General features: G+C 54.2%; 7 protein-coding genes across 7 annotated transcripts; 3 read left to right on the forward strand and 4 right to left on the reverse strand.

The window, feature by feature from the left end:
• Window positions 1–895: 895 nt before the first annotated feature.
• G6M90_00g011560 (uncharacterized protein) lies at window positions 896–3,125 on the forward strand (the record flags this gene model as incomplete). Its single annotated transcript, XM_014693881.1, has 2 exons — window positions 896–1,078; window positions 1,134–3,125. 2 exons carry the CDS (start codon window positions 896–898, stop codon window positions 3,123–3,125), a joined length of 2,175 nt encoding a protein of 724 aa, XP_014549367.1.
• Window positions 3,126–3,499: 374 nt separating this feature from the next.
• Window positions 3,500–5,403, reverse strand: G6M90_00g011570 (uncharacterized protein; the record flags this gene model as incomplete). The annotated part of the gene is made up of 4 exons (XM_066129713.1): window positions 3,500–4,517; window positions 4,595–4,884; window positions 4,931–5,106; window positions 5,202–5,403. 4 exons carry the CDS (start codon window positions 5,401–5,403, stop codon window positions 3,500–3,502), a joined length of 1,686 nt encoding a protein of 561 aa, XP_065986058.1.
• A 1,332-nt stretch (window positions 5,404–6,735) lies between these two features.
• On the reverse strand, window positions 6,736–8,535 carry DIP5_1 (Dicarboxylic amino acid permease; the record flags this gene model as incomplete). Its single annotated transcript, XM_014693879.1, has 3 exons — window positions 6,736–7,331; window positions 7,396–7,840; window positions 7,909–8,535. The coding sequence occupies 3 exons, from the start codon at window positions 8,533–8,535 to the stop codon at window positions 6,736–6,738; spliced, it is 1,668 nt and encodes a 555-aa protein (XP_014549365.1).
• A 1,691-nt stretch (window positions 8,536–10,226) lies between these two features.
• On the forward strand, window positions 10,227–11,626 carry G6M90_00g011590 (uncharacterized protein; the record flags this gene model as incomplete). Its single annotated transcript, XM_014693878.2, has 2 exons — window positions 10,227–10,402; window positions 10,567–11,626. 2 exons carry the CDS (start codon window positions 10,227–10,229, stop codon window positions 11,624–11,626), a joined length of 1,236 nt encoding a protein of 411 aa, XP_014549364.2.
• Window positions 11,627–13,805: 2,179 nt separating this feature from the next.
• Window positions 13,806–14,687, reverse strand: tcmP (Tetracenomycin polyketide synthesis O-methyltransferase TcmP; the record flags this gene model as incomplete). Its single annotated transcript, XM_014693877.1, has 1 exon — window positions 13,806–14,687. One exon carries the CDS (start codon window positions 14,685–14,687, stop codon window positions 13,806–13,808), a length of 882 nt encoding a protein of 293 aa, XP_014549363.1.
• Window positions 14,688–15,594: 907 nt separating this feature from the next.
• On the forward strand, window positions 15,595–17,546 carry G6M90_00g011610 (uncharacterized protein; the record flags this gene model as incomplete). Its single annotated transcript, XM_014693876.1, has 6 exons — window positions 15,595–15,982; window positions 16,057–16,239; window positions 16,319–16,653; window positions 16,726–17,131; window positions 17,187–17,288; window positions 17,356–17,546. The coding sequence occupies 6 exons, from the start codon at window positions 15,595–15,597 to the stop codon at window positions 17,544–17,546; spliced, it is 1,605 nt and encodes a 534-aa protein (XP_014549362.1).
• A 723-nt stretch (window positions 17,547–18,269) lies between these two features.
• On the reverse strand, window positions 18,270–20,083 carry SUFS (Cysteine desulfurase; the record flags this gene model as incomplete). The annotated part of the gene is made up of 3 exons (XM_014693875.1): window positions 18,270–18,692; window positions 18,927–19,750; window positions 19,831–20,083. 3 exons carry the CDS (start codon window positions 20,081–20,083, stop codon window positions 18,270–18,272), a joined length of 1,500 nt encoding a protein of 499 aa, XP_014549361.1.
• Between the last annotated feature and the right edge of the window lie 818 nt (window positions 20,084–20,901).

Below are 20,901 nucleotides of genomic sequence, written 5' to 3' on the forward strand. Positions count from 1 at the left end.
ACGTATGTGCAGTTCTTTTTTTTTTATCCTGTTATATTATCCATTTCCTAGCATGATGACGCCGCGGGGCCATCAAAGCGCTAAAAACGACCTGAACAACTCAGATCTGTTATTTGGCGGATGCCGAAAACAACCGCGTTATAAACAATCTTCTCAACCTCGTCTGAAGTTGATATCGTTCCACTGTGTACTATTGAAATAAGATGATGGCAACGTATCAGCAAACTGACACTCATTATAGGATCTCAAGTCGTGTTCCGAGCTGCGTTGGAAGCTTTACACGTGCATACCCGGGGTTTCAAGCCTGTGGTCCCCGTTAATCGTACACCAGTTGTCTGTGTGCTACCACTGCTTTTGAGTCAATCCACATTGATTATTCGTATGTGCAGTCGAAAAGCTTCATGAGACATTGGCATAGAGTCTGCACAGCTTCACAATCCCACGACCCCTGCTAGACCAACGAACGTAGTGTTTCAGGGATCATCCAGAGTCCAAGGTACAGAAAGTTGGAGTCGCTACGTCACTTCAGAAATGGTGCATATATGGGATCAAATAAATAAAAATATATAGATAGGCATATTTACAAGACCATGAATCAATTGCATTGCTCAATTGAATAATGCGCCTAATCCTCCTCACTGTAGGTCCAAGTATTGCAGACTCCAAAGTATCTTTCTTAGTGATGAGGTGGTTAGTAAGCACGGCTCACTCCTTTTGTTTACTTCCATGTCCCCCACATAGCAACCAAACACAACTTCGTCGCACGGGACCCTTTTTGGAGACATTGAATCTGTCTTGCATCACAGCCACCTGAAGAAACGGTCTTGCAAAGCCTGTCTGTAACATCATGGTATTTGGGAATTGAATTGACAATTATTTTCCCAGAACAGCTGCCATGATCGACGCCGAAAACCTCCGTACAGCGTCGCTGTACATCAACCACCAGCTTCTCTCACGAGGATTGCTGCGTGATGGCGACACAATCGACTTTGCAGGCGCAGGAAAATGTGCCGAGGATGGTGCAGCCCTTTCGGGGCGCATTATTAGCATTTTGAATGATTTGATCATTCGACGCGACGTATGCTGTACTTCTGGCCTCAATACACATACTGGTAAGCTAACAGCTGGTACAGCGCGATGCCGAACACCGAGAATCTCTTTCCACTGCCATGCGCGCCTTGCGTGCCGAAAACTTGAAGCTCACAAGTGATACCGCTCGTTTGACCGAAAAGCACGCAGAGGCACAACGCAAGGCCGACATTGCAACAGCAACAGAGACGATGCTGAAGACGCAGCTCAAGTCGGCAGAGGCCAACGCCAGGGCACTGAAAGAAGACGTGGCGCGAATGAAGTCACTCGTCGCTCAGACTCGTGCCTCGTGTGCCACAGAAATTCGGAGGCGCGACCGACAGATAGACACCTTGAAGAAACAGTTGGGAGAAGCTGGCCGTTCGCGAGGCTCTAGGGGCAATCCGGCGGTGACAGTAATCACAGTGACTGGCGAGACTGGCCAAGAAAGGGACAGGACGACTCTTGATGGGAGCCTGGTCGGCCGTGACAACGAGCTGCAAAGCGAAACGAATACAACGCTTTCCAACTTGGCGCAGCACCTGACCGAAGAGAATGACACATTACTCTGCGTGATGCAGCGAGCTATGGCACAACTACGTGACATGAGCGGCTGCACAGAGGAGAGCAAGGGAGATGGCGAGGTTAACAAGCGGCCGAGCTGCGAAGAGATTGCAGCTGAGCTGGACTCGATCATGGGTCATATGAGAACGATATTGACTAATCCGTCATTCGTGCCCATTGAGGAAGTCATGGTTAGAGAAGACGAGATCAGCCGGCTCAAGACTGGATGGGTCAAGATGGAAACCCGGTGGAAGGACGCAGTGCATCTAATTGACGGATGGCGAAAGAGAATGGCTGCTAGTGGCAAATCTGTCTGTGACGAGGAACTGCAGATGGGTTTGCGATTAAGCCCCGTCCGTGTCAACGATGTCGAGGAAACAAGAGACGCCGTCATGGGACTATCCGTTGTCAAGGAAGAGGAGGAGGAGGAAGCAGAGCGTTTCATGCGCTCCCCTTGCCCAGCCGATCGCGTTGGCAATCGCCCAATATTCGAAGCTCCTGGCGAAGGATACGACAGGGTAGAGGAGGGCTATGAAAGCGAAATGACGGATTATGAAGACGACGCCCCGGCTGATGAGCGTGTCGCAACTACAGCCAATAACGGCATGTCAAATGGCTTTGAGCCGGAGCCAGATGGCCAGCGCTTGGATGAGTCGTCGGAATCCATACCTTTGCCTGAGCCTCCACAGCTAAGTCCTCTTCGCAATTCAAGTTCGGCTGGGAATCGCGGTTTTCGGAATAGCGAGGAGATGCAGTCACTTCCCAGCGAACCGAGTGGAGTTGGGGACGAGACGGGCCAGAATAGAATGTCGCAGGCAAAGTCAATGAGGTCGTTGCCAGTCCGGCCCAGGTCACTCGCACGACAGTCCATGCTGCCTAGCAAGATCCAAAGATTGGTAGAGCGTCCTCGATCTCCTTCAAGAACGTCATTGGACGATGCGCTACTTCCAAAACGGGATGCTGAGACTGTGCAGCGGGACGAAATTGAGATTCCTGGGGAGCTTTCCTCGGCCAAAGAAGAGCCCAGGGAAACAGGCATATGCCCGACAACTTCGGCACAGCGACGAGTCGAAAGCCGCGTTGCATCTCAACCAATCCTACCGCGTACTGATGAGCCTGGGCCACAGCAGAGTCCTCTAACAATATCGAACATCGCCGCGAAGCTGGCAGCGTCTGAGAAGGAGGCAGATGCTGCTCGTGTACGGGCCAAATTGCGCGCGGCGCGGAACTCGACAAGAGGCGTGTCAAGGCCGACTATTGCAAAATCAACCAAGAGCGATGTAGCAGTGGCTGATGTGCAAATGCAAGCGAGCACTGAACGCGAAGTGGCAATGGATGGCGACCCTGTGAAGCAGCCTCGGGCACCGTCAGGAGAGACTGACAAGCCGGAGAAGAGGAAACGAGATCGCAAGGTCGGCAAGGCGGCGTCAAGGAGACGAAGTACACTTAGTCCACGGGAATTGGAAACACTTATTTCGGGCACTGCGGAATGAAGCACTTACATCGGAGTTGGTCTATGATATCCAGCATGGGTTGCTTGGGGGGGCTGCGGAATATGAGCGAATTGATTGGCAAGGCATGCGTTTTGCCTTTGTGCTCAGCGCACATATGCCAACCATTACATGATGATATGGAATGCTATTTTCACAATACGAGCCGTTGCGGCATTTTTTGACGTGATTCGGGAGGCAGCATGACACAAATTGCATCTCACATACCACATCCTTTGTGACATTGGCAAGTAATGGTCTATATGTACGCAGTTACTATGGACAACATTTCAAAAATTACACGCCGAGACGCAGCTTCTGGTTATCCTCATCATCCACCGCACCGAACAATGCGCTTCTTCTTGGACTGATTCGGATCAATTGTAGCCTGGCGGCGCGGTGCCGTTTCCTAGCGGTCCATCGGGTTGAGGGAACTTTGGATCGGTAGTGAAGGGCTTCTTGCTGCTAAGCGAATCGACGCGGCCAAGCAAGAACTCCAAGTGACGAAAAGCAGCACTAGGAGCATACTGCGGTACCATGTGTCCGGACAGGGAGACGCCAACATAGGTGAGACCACGCTCTGTGTGAGTAGTCCCAAAGACACCTGCGCCGGCAATGGTTCCAAGCTCACCGGTCGTGTGATACGGAACATAGAAGGGCTCGACGGGCGGCTTTTGAAAGCCAAGCTGGCCGCCAAAGGTCATGTTTTGGATAGCCATGAGCGTGCCGTTGGCCAGCAGAATAAAGTCGAGGGCGCCGTGGCCAATGATGACGTTTTTGGTCTTGTCGATGACATTGCCGAGGACGGTGGTGCTGGAAGGCGGGGACTTGTCGTGATCGACAAAGACGGGCCCGCCGCAGGATGCCCATTTCCTGTCCAGGGGCGCGTTGATGGCCTTTTTCACGTCCTGGCGGTCGAAGTAGATGGAGGCGCCCTTGGGCAGGTAGTCGAAGCTGCCGGGGAAGCCGAGGACGTCCCACAGCAGAGGGCAGGTTGTGGCTACCTGGTAGATGTCGAAGCAGGGGTTCAAGTCTGTGATGGCCTGCTGGATGGTATTGGCAAGCAAGTAGTCGTCGCACTCTGGTCGAGGCTTGCCGGTGTTGGGGTCGATGCCGGGGAGAGGGTTCGGGAGGTGGCCCGGCGGCGGGTAGCTGAGGTGCTTGCTGCGGGCGTCGGCGTATCCGCACTTGCTGTCGATGTCGTGGATCTGCTTGGTGAAGGAGTCGTTGAACGGGAACAGGCTGTGGTGGTAGTCGACAAAGGGTACGAGGGTGAGTTCGGTGACGCGGTCGTCGGTGATGGAAGGGTCGTAGATGAGCATGCCCTTCATGTTGAAGTGCTTGGTGTCGTTGGCATTGATCATGGCGTTGGCAATGTACGGGCAGTACATGCCGCTTGGAGATTGTTAGATGCATATACATGCTAGATTCCCTGAACATGGGAAAGGCACTGGATGTGGGTGTTTTCTTACGCATATGACTCGCCCGTGATGTACACCTTGTACCCTTGCATGGAAAAGGTGTCGATGAAGTTCTTAAAGAAACCCATGAACTGACGGGCAACGTCTTCCTCGTCCTGGGCCGTGACGGTGCCGGTCGAGAAGCCCGTGTTGATGGGCTGCTCAACCCAGAGCACGTTGGTGAGATGGTGCCACCCCCATGGGTTGGCAACGGGTCTATAAGTGCCGTATTGCCACAGGAAGGGGCCGTTTTCCTGGATGAAGCCTTCGAGAGACGAGCAGCCTGGCTGTGTGTAGTGTATCTAGAATCAGCCTCGGAACGCGGGGGGGAGAAACACGACTACTTACGCCGCCGTTGAGCCAAATGACAATCTCCTTGTCGGCGTCGGGGTTCGGGGACGGCTGGAACCAAAAGTAGAACTTGTCCGGGCCGTTCACGTCTTGCGAGATGGACATTTGGCCGGCATACGCCTCGCCAATGTCAAAGTCGACATCGGGAATGGCCGTTCCGTTGACTCTGTACTCTGATTCGCCGCTCAGATTAGCATTTCCTTTGTTTTTCCCATGGACGCCGTCCATCCATTGATCGGACGGGGCTTAGAGGCGACTCTTGGCATACTCTGGGTGTCGGCATTGTCAAACTTGTTGGCAACGGGGCCGTCTCGCGTCCACTTGTCAAAGGGCACGCCTGGGTGCGCTCTGGCTCGGGGAGGGACGTTGGTGTTTCTCCCGTTTGGGTTTCGGGGGGCTTGGCCGCCGGCGCGGGCGGAGACACCGGCTGCCACGGAGGTGATGATGGAAGCGGCGAGTACCCAGCGCATCTTGCAAGATTGCCTGCCCTTGGTTTTTAAAAATTGCCCAAAGCTGACAATTGTCAAGTACGGGGGAGGGAATGAGTTGGAAGGCGGCCAGTCTTTCTTACTTATACTACGGCGAGGGCCCGGGCCTGGACTGTCTGAGACCGGACCACAAGCCGGCGGGTACAATTGGCATGATTGAGAACTTGAGCCAACCCCAGCCGCGCCCAGCTATGGACGGCGATATGCCTCGCTGTGGGGGGGATTGGACACAAGGCTGATATCATGGTAGGTTGCTGGGCTCGCAATAGGTCCTCGAGCTGATCATCTTCGGTCTTTCCTGTTCGGGGATGGGGAACTTGTGTAACGCGGATGACTCTGCTTGCCGTCGTGTTCGGCATTGACCGAGGGCGATGCTAGCGGCAGATGGGCAATTCCCGTTATGCCAATCTTATCTTCTGTTGCTTTTATTCAATTGGCCGGCACCCGTGTTTGATTGCAATTCCCATCGGATCACGGATGGCCTTTTGGGATTCTTCCAGAAAACAATGTTCCTCGATTACACGATGGCCCTGGCAGCCTGGTAGACCCTAGGGGCTCCCCGTTAGGTACGACGCAACTAGTAGTTCTCTTAGCGTGGGCTGAATGCGGATTGATGCCACGACGATCATCTTCAACGTCCAAGCCTCCGAGGAGGTGTTGGCCGGCCCACTTTCTGTGTTTGCGCATTCTTCAGCACGATTAGCTCGCGTTTTTGTTGCACGGCGAGATGATTGGCACTAATCAGTCGGGCACGATTCCCACAGTTTACGTGAATTCTTTCTCAAGGCGAAAACGAGGCAGCCGTCTCGGAAACCACCGAGTCCGCAATTTCGGGCCCCACAGCCTTGTCAGCTCAGCTCTCGGATACGTCATGCCGTTCTGACTTCCTATTTAGGCAGGTCGATATCCTGGTCGGGCCGCAGCTCCGCAGCTCTTCATCTTTGTTGATAGTGCAGACAGAGGCACAGCCTGGGCACAGCCTAAGCCTCTAGGAACGATTGCCGCTGCAGCTTTTGATGTACATGTACGTACTGCGATTCACCAAGCAGTCATGGTTACCTATGTGCGACCGCCAGTCCCCAAGACTTCATGTGTAGTTGGAACTTGGAAGTCGTCGCTGATTGTGCCTATCTATATACTGCATAGAGAGAAACCTAGGAGCGCTTGCACAAAATATTACGTGTCCCACGCCACCTTGCCATGTATATTATGCACTCGCAAGAGCGTGTGATGAAGACGGACGCCACGCCTACAATGCCGTCAATCACAAAGCATGGAGCTACAGATGTAGATCAACTACCATACTCGGGACCATTACGCCCACAGAATGTTCAGCTTGGCCCATCCCTTGGCGGGTGGCTCGACAGGCTCTGGGTTCTGGCTGGCCACGTCCAGGAATCCCCGAATCGGCATGTCGTGCAGCGACACCAGCGTTGTCTTGCGCCAGTACTTGTATCCAAAGTAGAGAATGAGAATGAGAGGGATGTTAAAGTAGGATGATACGAAGCCCTGAGCGCTCCAATGACCGTCGATGAAGACGAAGAATCCGCCGGTGATCAGGAGAATGGTAAACGACACCAGGGCAGTCCATGCCGCATACGGCTGGAGAGGGCCTTTCCAGGGAAGCTCGTCTCGACTGATGCCCTGCGCTTTGCAGCCGTAGTAGAAGCGGAGGTATACAATCTCAATGTTGATCCAGTGCACAAACGAGGCCGCCGAGACAAGGGCCTGCATCCAACCAAAGACGACTGACGCCGCGGACGAGAGCGTCAGATAGCCCAGCACCATGAGCGATCCCACCGCGGCCACAGAAAGCCACGGAGTGCCGAAGCGGTTGGTACGCTTGAAGAAGCTGGGCGCATGTCCCTCGAGAGCAAGGCCATAGAGGGTTCGCGTCCCCACGAGCATGGCTACAAAGACGTGTGTAAGTCGTTTCCACCCGTTGCAATATCACGGAGCAGCCGTGGGACTTACCAGAGTTGGCGGCACTCCAGGCACTCGTCACGACCACGGCGTTGATAATGGACGGCACAGCCTTGATGCCGGCGTTGGTGGCGGCAATGGCAAACGGCGAGGCACCAGCATCGCCGGAGCGCGCCGTCAAGGCCGGGTCGGCCGACGAGACGATGAGCCCGATGCAGAAGACGGTGAGCATGTAAAACACCATGATTCTCCAGAAGACGCGCCTGGCCGCGCGGGGGATGTTGCGCCGGGGGTTCTGCGTTTCCGCCCCGGCGACGGAGATGTTCTCGACGTTGGAGAAGGCGTACGCCGCGCTGACCAGGACGCGCCAGAAGCCGACGAACCGGCCCCAGGAGCCGGGGATGCCGGCGTACTGGACAAACGGCCCCGGGCTCCTCCAGAAGCGAAAGCCAATGGGCTCGCCGTGCGGTCCTGCGCCGGCCGTGATGCAGATGCTCTGCGGCGGCAAATCGTCAGCAGTCAGCCATCAAGGGAAACATATCAACCGGCAGTCCACACACGAACCATGACGTTGACGCCGACGATGAGGGCGATCTTCAGCAGGGCAAGGACAAACTCGAGCTCGCCGTAGACGCCAATGAGCAGCAGGTTGCTCGCGATCAAGAGGCCGCCGAGGAGGGTAATCCACACGGCGTGGTTGACGTGCGTCCAGTAGTCGATGATGACGGCGCACGCGACCATTTCGGCCGGCAGCAGGATCGCGTTCGCATAGGTGCTGTTCCAGCCTTGGGCAAAGGCCAGGGCCGGGTCGACGAACCACTCGGCGTGGCGGACGACGCCGCCCGACAGAGGGACGAGGGCGCTCAGCTCGGCGATGGACACGACGACGGCGCACATGAGCACGCCTACGATGGCGTACGACAGGAGCAGGCCTAGCGGCCCTCCGTTGGCGAGAGCCCGGCCCGTCGCGAGGAAGAGTCCCGTGCCGATGGTGCCGGCGAGGGCGATCATCTGGATGTGCCGCTGCTTCAGGCCGCGTTTCGCGTGCGCCAGCTCTTCAAAGGCCCGGTGGACTTTGACATCTTGGCCAAAGGCGCCCAGGGCGCGGGTTTCGTCGTCGGCGGCGGGTGGCGCGGCGTCTATTGTTAAATCGCTCTCTCTCCTCTCGGCGTCACGGCCGTGGTGACGCATCGTCAAGTGCCGGCGCCAAAGGGGCGGAGGCTGCTGTTGCGTCGACTGGGCCGGAGGACAAGGCTGTACGACAAGGACGGATTCAAAATGCAAAGCGGTACAAGGTTGAGGATGGCCAGAGAGTACGAAATCACACGACGACGACTTCCATCGGAGCAGTCATGACACGGGTGACGCGCTGGATTGATCCGGAGTACTAGTGCATTCGGATATGTATGTCGCTGTATTGGGCCAAGGGAGTTATGTGGTGTCTTGATCGGGAACAAATGAGTTGCCGACAACGGCGAGCCCAACGGGCCATGGTTGCTAAAGACTCAACGCTTGACTCACAGTCAGTGGCAGAATATCGCCATTTGCCCAACAGGTAGTTATTCACTGCCATACTGTGGATAGTATGGTACGGAACACGACGGCCAAGTACCCGATCTGGTCAAATGCTTTTTGCCGCCCACTGCTGAGTGTTGTAGGGAACAAGGCAAAGGATGGAATGGGCACAGCAGCGACAGCGCCGCTGGAGAGAAAAAGGAAACAAATGAATAAAATCCAAAGGACTTGTTGTGGAGTATCAAAGCGCCCGTCATATTGCATGTCTTGTCGCCGGTCAGAAAGCCCGGTCGCAACCATGATGCGTAGATTTGTACACAAGAGTCTTGTGACAAGACTCTTGAGCTGCGGCAGCGGAACGCCACAAATTGCGGCGATACGGATTCGACCCTGTCAAGGTGGTAACACCTTCTTTATCACTTCTTGTGTGTAGGCGGTGAAAAAATGCCGTTAAATTGCTTCTACGGTGTTACTCCGCGGACGTTTATGGCTTGCTGATAGGGAAGAGGCGGGTGGCCCTTGTGCCAGCCACTTTTTCAACCAGGAACACCCACGTGCACCCTGGCACTGCAAGTTGGAGCATTGAAAGGGAATTGGTCCCTCGGGAGGCCCCGAGTAACCCGAGAAATCCGGTGCCAGGCCCAGGGACAGCCAGGATGGGAAAAGGTTCCACCAATACATTCAAGGGGCGGTGGAACTCGTGGGAAAGGGCTGACGGCTATTTATTGGGTCGGGGTGGAAACTGTCTGGTTGGATAGTCCCAGAGGCGGAATAGGACATCCAAGTCAGTCACGAAAAAGGGGGGTGAGAGAGGAGAGAGGAGACGAGGATTCATCATCAGAAGTCGGGTGTAGTTGAAGAGAGTAATGATGCGCCGCTCGGTGTTGCTCGACAACTCACCCGGCGCCGGATGCTCGCACCGAGACTAGTTGGCACTCATCACTCCTTCTTGTTAAATGAGAAAGACATCCATGGTTCATGGTTGATCCAAGCCTCAAGGGCACATCCGTCGGCCAACCAAGACAAGTTGCAACATAACCCAGGAGATGACAACACAACCCGGGCAACTAACAAGACTAGCATGCATGCATGCAAACAATGGCTCGGGGAGGATAGTTTCGCAACAAGACCTCGATTCGAACACCTTCTCAGCTGGTGCCAACTTGTTCTTCTCGTACAAAACTTGCCTCCACTATCATGTGTGCGCATGTGTGCCGAGGTGGTTGTAAGTTGCAACTCGCGATTGACTCTTCACACAACCTGCTCAACTCGACAAAACTCGACTTGGCAAAGGACATGCATGTGCGTGCCATGTGTCCCCTCTTTCCCCGGAGAGCTGAGCGCCACTTGCGCAAGGTTTCCCCAACATGCCCAACTCTGACGAGGGGATCGAGCTGCCACAACAGGGCAAGCGAGAGTCGAGATCTCTATTGGATCGAGCACATGTCCCGGGCGGCGTTTTGGCCGTCAATACGAAACGGACGGACGACGCCACAATCTGGGGTCTGGGGTCTAGCTCGGCCCCAACGTCAGCCAAGTCCGTGTAAGTGTCCATGATGCCAGGAACATCAACGTCCAACATTGAACGTTGACGCCCCGCCGTCGTCGATCCATGGGCCATTTCAATAAGTCGACTCGGACCTGTGTGCCTTCACAGCCCCGAGTGCTGCGGCTTGAACAAGACGCCCGTGAGAACCATGTGAGAAGCCGTGGCGTTCAGTCTCCCGGGTATAAAGAGGCAGCCTTGGGATCTGCAGCTTTCGAAATTGAAACACCCAGAGTATCAGCACCCTCATCCTTCTGCCTCCCTGACCAACTCGAGTTCCCCCCTGAAGAGCCAAATCACAAACTGCCCACCACAATGAAGTTCCTCGCCCTGACTACCCTGGCCTCCGGCGCCTACGCCGGCGTCCTCGTCCAGCGTGACCTGGCCACCATCCAAGCGGCCATGACGTCTGCCGGCCAGGGCATCGACGGCTTGGGCACCGCCATCAAGGGCTTCTCCGGCGACCCGGCCCCCGTCCTGGCCGCTTCAAACACGCTCATCCAGGCGCTCAAGGACGGCAAGGCCAAGGTCGACCCCTCGAGCGACCTGACTCTCGCCGATGCGCTTGGCCTCCAGGCCCCAGCCGGCGACCTTCAGAAGAAGGGCGACGCCCTCCTGGCCGATCTCAAGACTGCCGTGCCCACCATTGAAAAGGCCGGCATGTGCGAGGTCACCTTCACCCAGACCAGCGACATCAACACCGCCGCCAAGGCCCTGATCGACAGCGTCGTGTCCAAGGTCCCTACCGCCGCTCAGGGCATTGCCCAGGGCATCGTGGCCGGTCTCCTCAAGGACCTCCAGGACGCTCAGGATGCCGTCGGCCCGGCCAACTGCAAGAACTCGGCCACGCCGCCCGCGAGCTCCTCTGCCGCTCCTCCGGCGACCTCTGCCGCTCCCCCATCTTCGTCGGCCGCTCCCCCGGCGACGTCTGAAGCTCCTCCCGCGACGACGCAGGCTCCTCCATCTTCGTCTGCCGCTCCTCCGGCGACAACGGAAGCCCCCCCGGCCACGACGGAAGCTCCTCCCGCAACGACGGGAGCTCCTCCGGTGACGAGTGCTGCTCCCCCGGCCAGTGATACGTGCCCGGCTGCTTCTACCGTCACCGTCACCGCCATCGACAGCAAGCACTGCACGCCTACGCCTACCTGCACCAAGAAGCCTCCCGTCACCGTCACCACCACCAAGAAGGCCTGCCCGACCAAGACCAAGCTGCCGTGGTAAAGAGGGGGCCCCTTTTCGCGCTCTCTGGGATTGTGCTCCTCGGAGAATGTACCTAGCCAAAATCTGTTTTATTTATATAGCCTCGGTACAAAATTATTATTAGATACGCTGTAGCATCTCAATGCCTCGTAAATCGTCATATTCGCATCTCTCATCTTGACTTGTGTTGAAGTGTCTGAATCGCATTCAAGCCAGTGATGGAAAATATCTCGGGCCTATATCTTGTGTGTACTAGACAAATATAGTGACATAGACGACTGGTTTCAGAACCACGGATACCTAGTGGTGGCAAACAAGGCCCGAGAGTCGGCGCCGTGATTGTGTAGTCTTCTTGAATCCGGCGGAGCGTAGAGATGTAGCGCGCCTTGCTACAAGGCAGGTTGGGAATGGAAAGATAATTTCACCACGTTGGTCTGTGGAAATGCCGAGAAACAAGGTATGTATGGTGCGCAGCTCAAGACGGCCAAGATGACAAACTTTAGCAGGCAAAGTTTCTCAACGGGAGTAAGTAAATAGCCTGTATGTACACCATGTGAATACAATAAAGAATTTATGCATAGCTAGGGTTTATTCTCTTGCTGATGTGTGTAATCGATGACATGGTAGGGCAAGACGTCGTGTAGCTGGCGGCCTCCTTATATTTCGTGTACACCCCTTGCATTGCATTGCATTGCATTGCATTACAGATGCGGAATTCACATCAAAAGGTGAGCCTTTCAGCTAATCACTGCACGCGAAACGTATTCGTGCTCCTGCACATGCTCATGCTCAAAGCTCTTTGGTATCCTCTCCCTCAGAAAGCCGAGAGGCCAACAATATGCTGGCGACGCACCACCTACATTCACATCTTTACTGGAAATATCCCTCCGTTTCCCGTCTTTGTTGGATTTGGGAAATGGCCGTCATTCTATTGAATTCCTGTCCTTGTCAAGCCCCAAGCTTGCAGGCGAGTCCTGTATTGCTTTTTTTTTTTTAACCTGCGCAGGTATAACTGCCCCATCTCAAGCACAAGGTATTTTGATGGATGTAGACTCGTGCATATGCCATGCTAGACAGAGACTACTGCTTCACATCAGGCTCCGATGAATCATATATGCAGCAGGGCGTCAAGTTGCTGTTGGACGTGGTTCCGGATTTCGACATGTTGGTTGAGGCTGAGTGATGTGATTGTGTGTGTCTCATCAATGTGAATGTCGCGACGTGCTTGCTCATCTCAGCCAAGGGTATTTCAGCTGAGCATGGCACATTCAGCCGTCACTTTCTTCCTCCGCCGGCTTCATCGGCTATCCAAAAAGCCCATGCATCGAACCCGTCAGCCCACGCTTCATCGGTTGGCAATCGGGCTCGGCGTTGGGCCCGAGCCAATCTGGTGGTACTCCGGGTTACACATCAAGCGAGATGCTCGAGGCATCAATTAATGCTCGGTATGATTACTATAGCACTGTGTGTTGGTCTACAACACAAGGTTGTGCGTCATGTTGCTATTCAACAACTGTATATTTGAGCAATGTGTCTCATCCCCTATATGAATCGTCTCCTCCCCCATCCTACGTCCTGGGTAAAAGGTGCAATGCAGTATGATGGCCAGATCAAACTCCAGTGACAAAATGGGAGCTTCGTCAAATCATTCGTCAATCACAAATTCAACCCAAAACCTGGAGGAGCTCGCGTCGCAAACGCACGAGCAATGTACTGGTCCTGTACAAAGGTCAGTATCTGAAAGGTGCCGTCTCTTTATTTACACGGCTATATGATTCGCTCTGTATTCTCATCGTGTGTATAGCTTTGCAGAACCAAAGGAGCAGCATCAAGGACTCATCCTTCCGTCACGTCCGTTGTCAATGTTGACACTGTACGTGTATGAAACACGACCAAGCATGTTGACGGTAACGGAGCGATTGTATCAGAGGTATAGGCTAAAGCAGGCCATTTGGGTGTGAAGGGGCGTGCCTTGACCGCATGGAATGACATTGTTTTACTGGCAAAGTCGGAAGGCATCGTGTGCTAGCTTAGAAACTGGAGTTGTGATGTAGTTTCTAATGCTCACGCACAACCGTGTCCATTGATCTCGTGAACTGCAGCGTATCTCGATTCCATGTGAATTCGGAGAAGCAAGTAGCTCTTGGTGTGCTAAACAAAGCCGGCGCCAGCCTCGCCAAGATGTAGACTACCATTTTATTTAGAACTGGAATCTCGTCAATTGCATTGGGCTCCTCAGGATCGGAATCCAAGAAGCGACAAAGGCCGAGAGACGCAACCACCAAGCCAAATGCTCATGGCCAGGCATGTCCCACATACGAACCAAGGTCAACAGCTCCAAGCCGGGATGCAACTCCTGCAGGCTTCTGGGGTCGTCAATGGCCCAGTTAAAGGTAAAGTTCCAGTGTCCCTTGAGCCAGAGAAAGGCATTTAGTAAAAATCGAGATGACCTCGGCATGCTGTCGAAAATCATCTGGCCGGAGCCGAAGCGGTCCATCAGCCGCTTGATCAAGAGTTGGCCGTCCTCGGGCGACAAGTACATTGTCAGGCCTTCGAAGATGACGAGCGTAGGGTTTCCTATCGGCAACTTGGCCAGCCATTCCGGCTCGACGACGGAGGACGCGAGCATTTCGTACGTGTACCCGTCGGTCTTGGACGCCGGCTCTGGTATCTCGATGCGGCGCCGCAGGTCGATTACGTCTGGAAAGTCGACATCGATCCATGTCACCCCGTCGCCACACTTGTCGCACAGGCGCAAGGCGCGCGTGTCCAGGCCGCAGGCAAGATGGACGACGGTTGCGCGCTCATTGTTGGCCAAGAAGTCGGCGGCCCATTCGTCCAAGAGACGGGCGCGCAAGACGATGAATGGCAGTCCCGATAGCACTCCCCTCATTCGATGGCGTGTTTCGGCCATCTTGTCCAGAATTCGTGCCATGACGTCTGCGGACCAGCGATCAGCGAGGAGCGGCCTGGGCGAGTAGAAGTCTTGCCATCTCCCATACAGGGTAATTAGAAGCGTTTCTTGCGCACCCGTGAGGCGTATGGGGTCCATGTCGTTTTCGGGGGGTGGCTCGGAAGCCATTTGGGGACAATTGTGCGTCTTGCAGACGGATGGATGTATGTTGGGCAAATGTGTAGTGATGACGCTCGCGGTGGACGATGATGATGATGATATCGTGGGGCCTGGCGTGATGAATGATGTATGGAGTCGGATGGCACCGAGCAACGACAAGTTACTACGGAGTATCAATGGAATAATACTAACTGGATGGAGTTACTCATGGTATAGCAACCGGGGTATCACTAGGACAAGATATACATCCATAGCTACGTCCTGGCTGCGCCATGCTTTGCGTGTGATGATGCCCGCTCCAGGAACGAAATGCTAGACTTCCATTTCAAACATGGAATAATGTCAATTGATGAGGGAAACAAAAAACAAGTTAATTAATGACAATGTACGCATTCACATGTCAACTTGCACGTATTACTGCGGGGCCCTTCCCAATATGGGCTGCAAACACGGCACGAAACGAGGTAAAGAGCAACTTGACTTGTCTCCATGTCAAGTCGCGCCTGCCTTATGCAAGACTCTGGCCCTTGATATGCTGTATTTTTGCTCCAATCAAGTATCTAACACATTGATTAATGAGCACGATGATTTTTTCTCGGGCTCCTGTGTCGAGTATCGCAGAGTTACTTCATGCCGCGTGCCCATGGCGTTGACCACAGGGCCACCTTGGAATATTCTCATGCAGTCGTACAAATCGCTCTCACCCTGGACGGCATGATGCATTGCATTGCGTGCCGTGCCGTCCGAGGATTATATATTATCCAGACTGCAAATCTCCTTGGCCGCACCGCCTTGAACCTCCTTTATCGGCATACATGCGTCCATGACAGTCACTCACGATCTCCTTCATCTTGCCCCTTTCGGCGCGACATCTCCAACTATTCTGTAAACTAACAAAATCTAGACATTGTCCAAAATGCAGCTCACAAACGCCCGACTGCTTGCCAGCATATGCGGCGTCTCCGCACACGTCCTGGTATTCCGTGTGGGTGAATGGGATCTTGCTTCTCCGTCCATCTTCGTCTTCCATGCCCTCTTGGTTGTAACAGCTTTATTTGCATCTCGTGTTCAACTACTCGGACTTTCCGTATCTGAACTAATGACTTGTCTGGGATACTACGTCGCAGGACTATACGCCAGCATGATGATGTACCGCGCATATCTCCATCGCCTCTGCAAGTATCCCGGTCCGGTCCTCGCCTCGCTCACAAATTTTTACATCACCGCTCGATCGGTGAGCAAGTTTCAGCTCTTCAAAGAGGTTCAAAAGCTACATCTGCAGTACGGTGACTATGTACGCCTGGGTAAGCCGCAAACAAGAGGGGGAAAATGAAGCTTGGTCTGGCACCCTCGACTTACACCATCTTTACACCCAAAGGTCCGTCTGAGCTCTCCATTGCCGATCCCAAGGCAGTCGAGGCCATATACGGGAGCAAGTCACCAACTACCAAAGGCCCATGGTACACTCTGCTTGAACCACGCACGCCCGTCTTCATGGTACGCGACAAGCGGGAGCATGCCCGCAGGCGCAAGACGTGGGATCTGGCCTTTACAACGAAAGGTACGTGTCAAGTGAGACCCAATAGCCATAAACACTGGTTAATTCTGACAATTCTATGCGCCGTCTCATAACCCAACAGCTCTTCACGGCTACGACTTTCGCATCACAAAGGCAATCACCGAGCTACTCCAAGTCGTCGACAGACACCAAGAGCAACCAATTAACATGACCACGTGGTTCAGCTTCTTCGCCTTTGACGTAATGGAGGATCTGGCATTTAACAAGACCTCCCACATGCTACGTCACGGCCGGGAATCATACATCTTCAAGACTATGCGCGGGGACATGTACAGCATTGCCTTCTTCAGCCATCTGCCCTGGCTAATGCCCTTTCTGAAGCGAACTCCCGTCTTGAACAGCAACTACCTCAAGTTTTGGCGTTGGATTCAGAACCAGATCGACGAGAGGATCAAGGTACGTTGGCCGAGACACTCACGCAGCAGGCCCGGGGTCAGGAGCAACAGCGTGTTTTGACATCAAGACCAGAATACACCAGACTGGCCCGACATATTCTCATTTCTTCTGGCCGACTTCAACCGGGGCAGCAAGACGCAGCAGGAACGGTGGGACTTGCACGGCGATGCGCAGCTCATCGTCATTGCGGGCAGTGAATCCGTCTCTACCACCATTACACACGTCTTTTTCCACCTGGCCCACGATGCACATCTCGCCCACGCACTCCAGAGAGAGCTCGACATGCTGCCCGGTTTGGCACATGACAATCTACTAAAGATCCCCTTACTAGATGCCGTCATCCACGAGACAATGCGCCTGCATCCCGCAGTTCCTTCGGGGACGCAGCGCGTGACGCCTCCAGAGGGGTTGACTATCGGCGAGAGACATATTCCTGGAAACACCATTGTTCAGGTTCCCTCCTACACCGTCTTCAGAGGTTCCTCGTCCCCCCTTTGTGCCCCGAGCCGTGTTCGCTCTGACCCGACTCACAGATGCCCGCTGCTTTGTACAGCCAAACGACTTTATCCCCGAGCGCTGGACCACGCGGCCAGACTTGATCCTCGACAAGTCTGTATTTATACCATTTAACATAGGTACGGCTCGATCCCCCTCTTCAAAGGCTAGATTCACTCCCATCGGCTAACACAAAGCGAAAAAAAGGCACGAGTGCGTGTGTTGGCAAAAGACTGGCGCTCATGGAGATTCGCCGCGTGGTAGCCGAACTTTTCTGGCGGTACGATGTTGGCATCGCGCCCGGCCACACAAAGGAGGCCTTTCTAGAGGGGAAGCAGGACACGTTTACGCTGATGTCGCCTCCGCTGCCGCTCGTCTTCACCCCGCGAAGCCGGTGAGGGAAAAAGGACTACACCAGAGTCCAGACCCCTCGTGGGTTTACCGCACTGCTTGTATGTATCCCAGTGTACGAGGTCCTGTTCTTAGCATGCTCCCAAAGCGGGCTTATAAGCAACATGTCGACCTGTCTTTCCCCTTCTCTCCCAACGGCTTCCACCGGCGTCAAACACCATCCCACGCCAAATATCTCACGTAAAGTAAACGACATTATAGCTCTGCCAGGCCCCAATCCTACTTCCATGGCTTTGTACCCCGTCCCCGAGGCGTCTGACGACGTCGTGCCATCGGGAAACGGCGAAATTGGTAGGCAACATGGTGAAGGTCCTAGTTATCGCCCAGGGCGTCTCGTCAGCCATACCGGGAGAAACATGCACTCTTGCCACCGGCAGAGGGATACAAGACTGCAGAGGACACTGCAACATCACGGACTGCAACACGCTATCAGATCCAGTATGCATCGACTCGCAATATTGTTTGAGGGCTTCCTATATCATGCCTCTCCGACATAAACGACAGACAATTTGCCATCTGTGATAAGAATATCCCATGTACCGTATCCCATAATTTCGCAAAAAGAGGTATCGTGTTATACAATGCTGTTACAAGGCATCACTGCCGAGAGTCATCCTGCTCAACTCCAAATAATCCCGCTTTTAATCATCTCGTACACACTTTGACCACTTTGACCGCCCAACGATAATCCACCAGCGTAAACCCTGCCTTTAATGCTGGCTCCACTGGATGGTATTGAGATCGATACCCTCCTGTACCAACTCCCAAAGGGGACTCAACTCTCGCAAAAAGCTGACTCGCTCTTGAACAGCCTTGAGAACATAGTCAATTTCTGCCTCGGTCGTGAAGCGACCAATACCAAATCGAATGCTGCTATGCGCACTTTCGTCGCTGTTGCCAAGGGCTCGGAGGACGTAGCTAGGTTCGAGGGACGCCGAAGTGCACGCACTGCCTGAAGACAGGGCAATGTCCTTCAGAGCCATGAGGAGAGACTCGCCCTCGACATAGGCAAAGGAGACGTTGACACAGCCAGGGTAAAAGGCATTTTCGTCGCCGTTCTGTTGGGTGTGTTCCAAGGAAAGCAGACCATGGAGAAGTCGGTCGGATAAAGTCTTGATTCGTTTCGAATCATACTATAAAAAGCATCAGCTTTACTTGCTCATCCGTCTTGAGCGTGTGGATCGGTATGATTTTGAGAGTACGAAAAAAAAGAGAAAACGCAAATCAGACAGGGTGCTTCACTCAACACAAACGGCCTTGTCACGGGCCATTCAGAAAGCCATGCATGTAGAGCAGATCATCATATAAAGCGCATAGGGAGAGGAGGGCAAGGTAGGAAAGGAAAGTTGTATAAAAAAAAAACTTACCGCCATCTCTTCTTTGGCGATGCGGCAAGCCTCGCCAAAGCCGACAACCAGTGGCGGTGCGAGGGTGCCGCTTCGGAGACCACGCTCCTGGCCACCACCAGTGATGAGAGGGTCCAATCTGACCCTTGGCCTTCTTCGGACGTAGCAAGCTCCAATGCCCTTGGGCCCGTAAATTTTATGTGACGAAATCGACATCAGGTCAATGTTCATAGCATTGACGTCTAGAGGAATCTTTCCCACGGCCTGGGCGGCATCAGTGTGGAAAAAGACCTTCTTGGAACGGCAGAGCTTGCCAATCTCTTCTATGGGCTGGATAACGCCAATCTCGTTGTTGACAGCCATGATACTGACAAGGGCGGTTTCGGGCTTCATAGCGGCCTCGAGGTCGTCCATTTTGATCAGTCCGTTGTTCTGGACGGGCAGGTAAGTGATTTCAAAGCCCTCGTCCTGCAAGTGCCTGCAACTATCCAGGACGCACTTGTGCTCTGTCTGTGTTGTGATGATATGATTCTTTTTGCCAGAGCGACCAAAGAATCTGGCAACGCCCTTGATGCTCATGTTATTACTCTCGGTGGCGCCCGAAGTGAAAATAATTTCCTTGGGGTCAGCGCCGATGAGCGAAGCGATGTGCTCACGAGCAGCCTCAACAGCCTTCTCACTCTCCCAGCCGTAGGCGTGCGTCCGGGAATGGGGATTCCCGTAGACGCCGACATAGAAGGGAATCATGGCGTCGAGGACGCGGGGATCAACTGGCGTGGTTGCCTGCATATCCAAGTAGATTGGTCGTTGTCCTTCTTCCATGACAGCAGCTTGCTTTAGAACCTCTGCAAGGCAAAAAATTGTTAGTCTATCAAATTGCGCGCCTAGGAGATGGCGAACGAGGCCACATCAGGGGCGCACATACCAGCCATAGGGCTGACCTTGGCATCCGCAGGAGCGCCCATGGGCGGAGGGGGAATGTCGACGAAGTCCTTTTTATCCAGCTTGATGGCGGTTTCGACGCGGGCCTGGTCCTGCTTGGACTCGGTCACATATCCCCGTCTGGCAGGCGTCGTTCTCGCGGCCACCAGGGCAGCACGAGGCAGAGCTCGCAACGGGGCGGTAGCTGTAGCCTTGCGGCTCGCCGACCGTAGCGCGCAAGATGCTATACTGGACATGATTGCGATGAATGTGTTGTGTGCAGTGGCATGGGCGAGACAGGAAGCCAAAGCCCGACGAGCGGAGAGGAGAGGCGAGAGTATTTCAGGTGCAGCCCGTCCAAATCTCCATCCAGAAATTTGTCATGGCAGAGCTTCGGCTCGGGTACTCGGTGATAAGCATCCTCAGGGGGGCTCTGATTGGTCAAAATTGACCGGGGGCAGGGCGGCCACCTGCAAAAATGTGCAAAAAGCCGCCCCATGGCGTCGACGGCTTGACCAAAGAGTGCAGAGATGAATGGCGAAAAATAATGGGGATACAGCACCAAGGACTCGGTAGTATTATGAGGGGAAAGACTGTGACGTCGGCGATCCATGTGCAGCAACGATAAAACTATGCATGGTGCATCAGAAGCAAATATTTGGGAAGAGGCAAAAGGCGGTGCAACGATGGACTGGCCGTCGAGCGAGACACGCGAGACACATGATTGAAGTCACTCAGTATGCGCACTGTGAAGGTCAAGCCAACATGGTGATGACCGACGAGCACAAAACCCGCGGCTTCTACTCTGTAGTCTGTACATCCGGGAGCAAACTCGGGTTCCGGCAAGATAAATTGAATCTTGGGACGGCTACACTCCCCACGCACACTCTGCGAGTCCCAGGTGCTCCGTGTTAGAGGGACACAGAACCGGCCGGAGGGGCTTGGAGACCGACACCTAGCGGCAGGGCGGGCATGTTGATGCACCTCGGGCGCAACATGACATTTGGATCTCTGGTCAGCATCAGTGTGTTGGACGGTTGACCGCTGCTGAGCTAGAGCTGCAGGGGACATCTGT

The sequence above is a fragment of the Metarhizium brunneum genome, chromosome 1 (genome assembly GCF_013426205.1).
Source record: "Metarhizium brunneum chromosome 1, complete sequence".
Taxonomy (NCBI): domain Eukaryota; kingdom Fungi; phylum Ascomycota; class Sordariomycetes; order Hypocreales; family Clavicipitaceae; genus Metarhizium; species Metarhizium brunneum.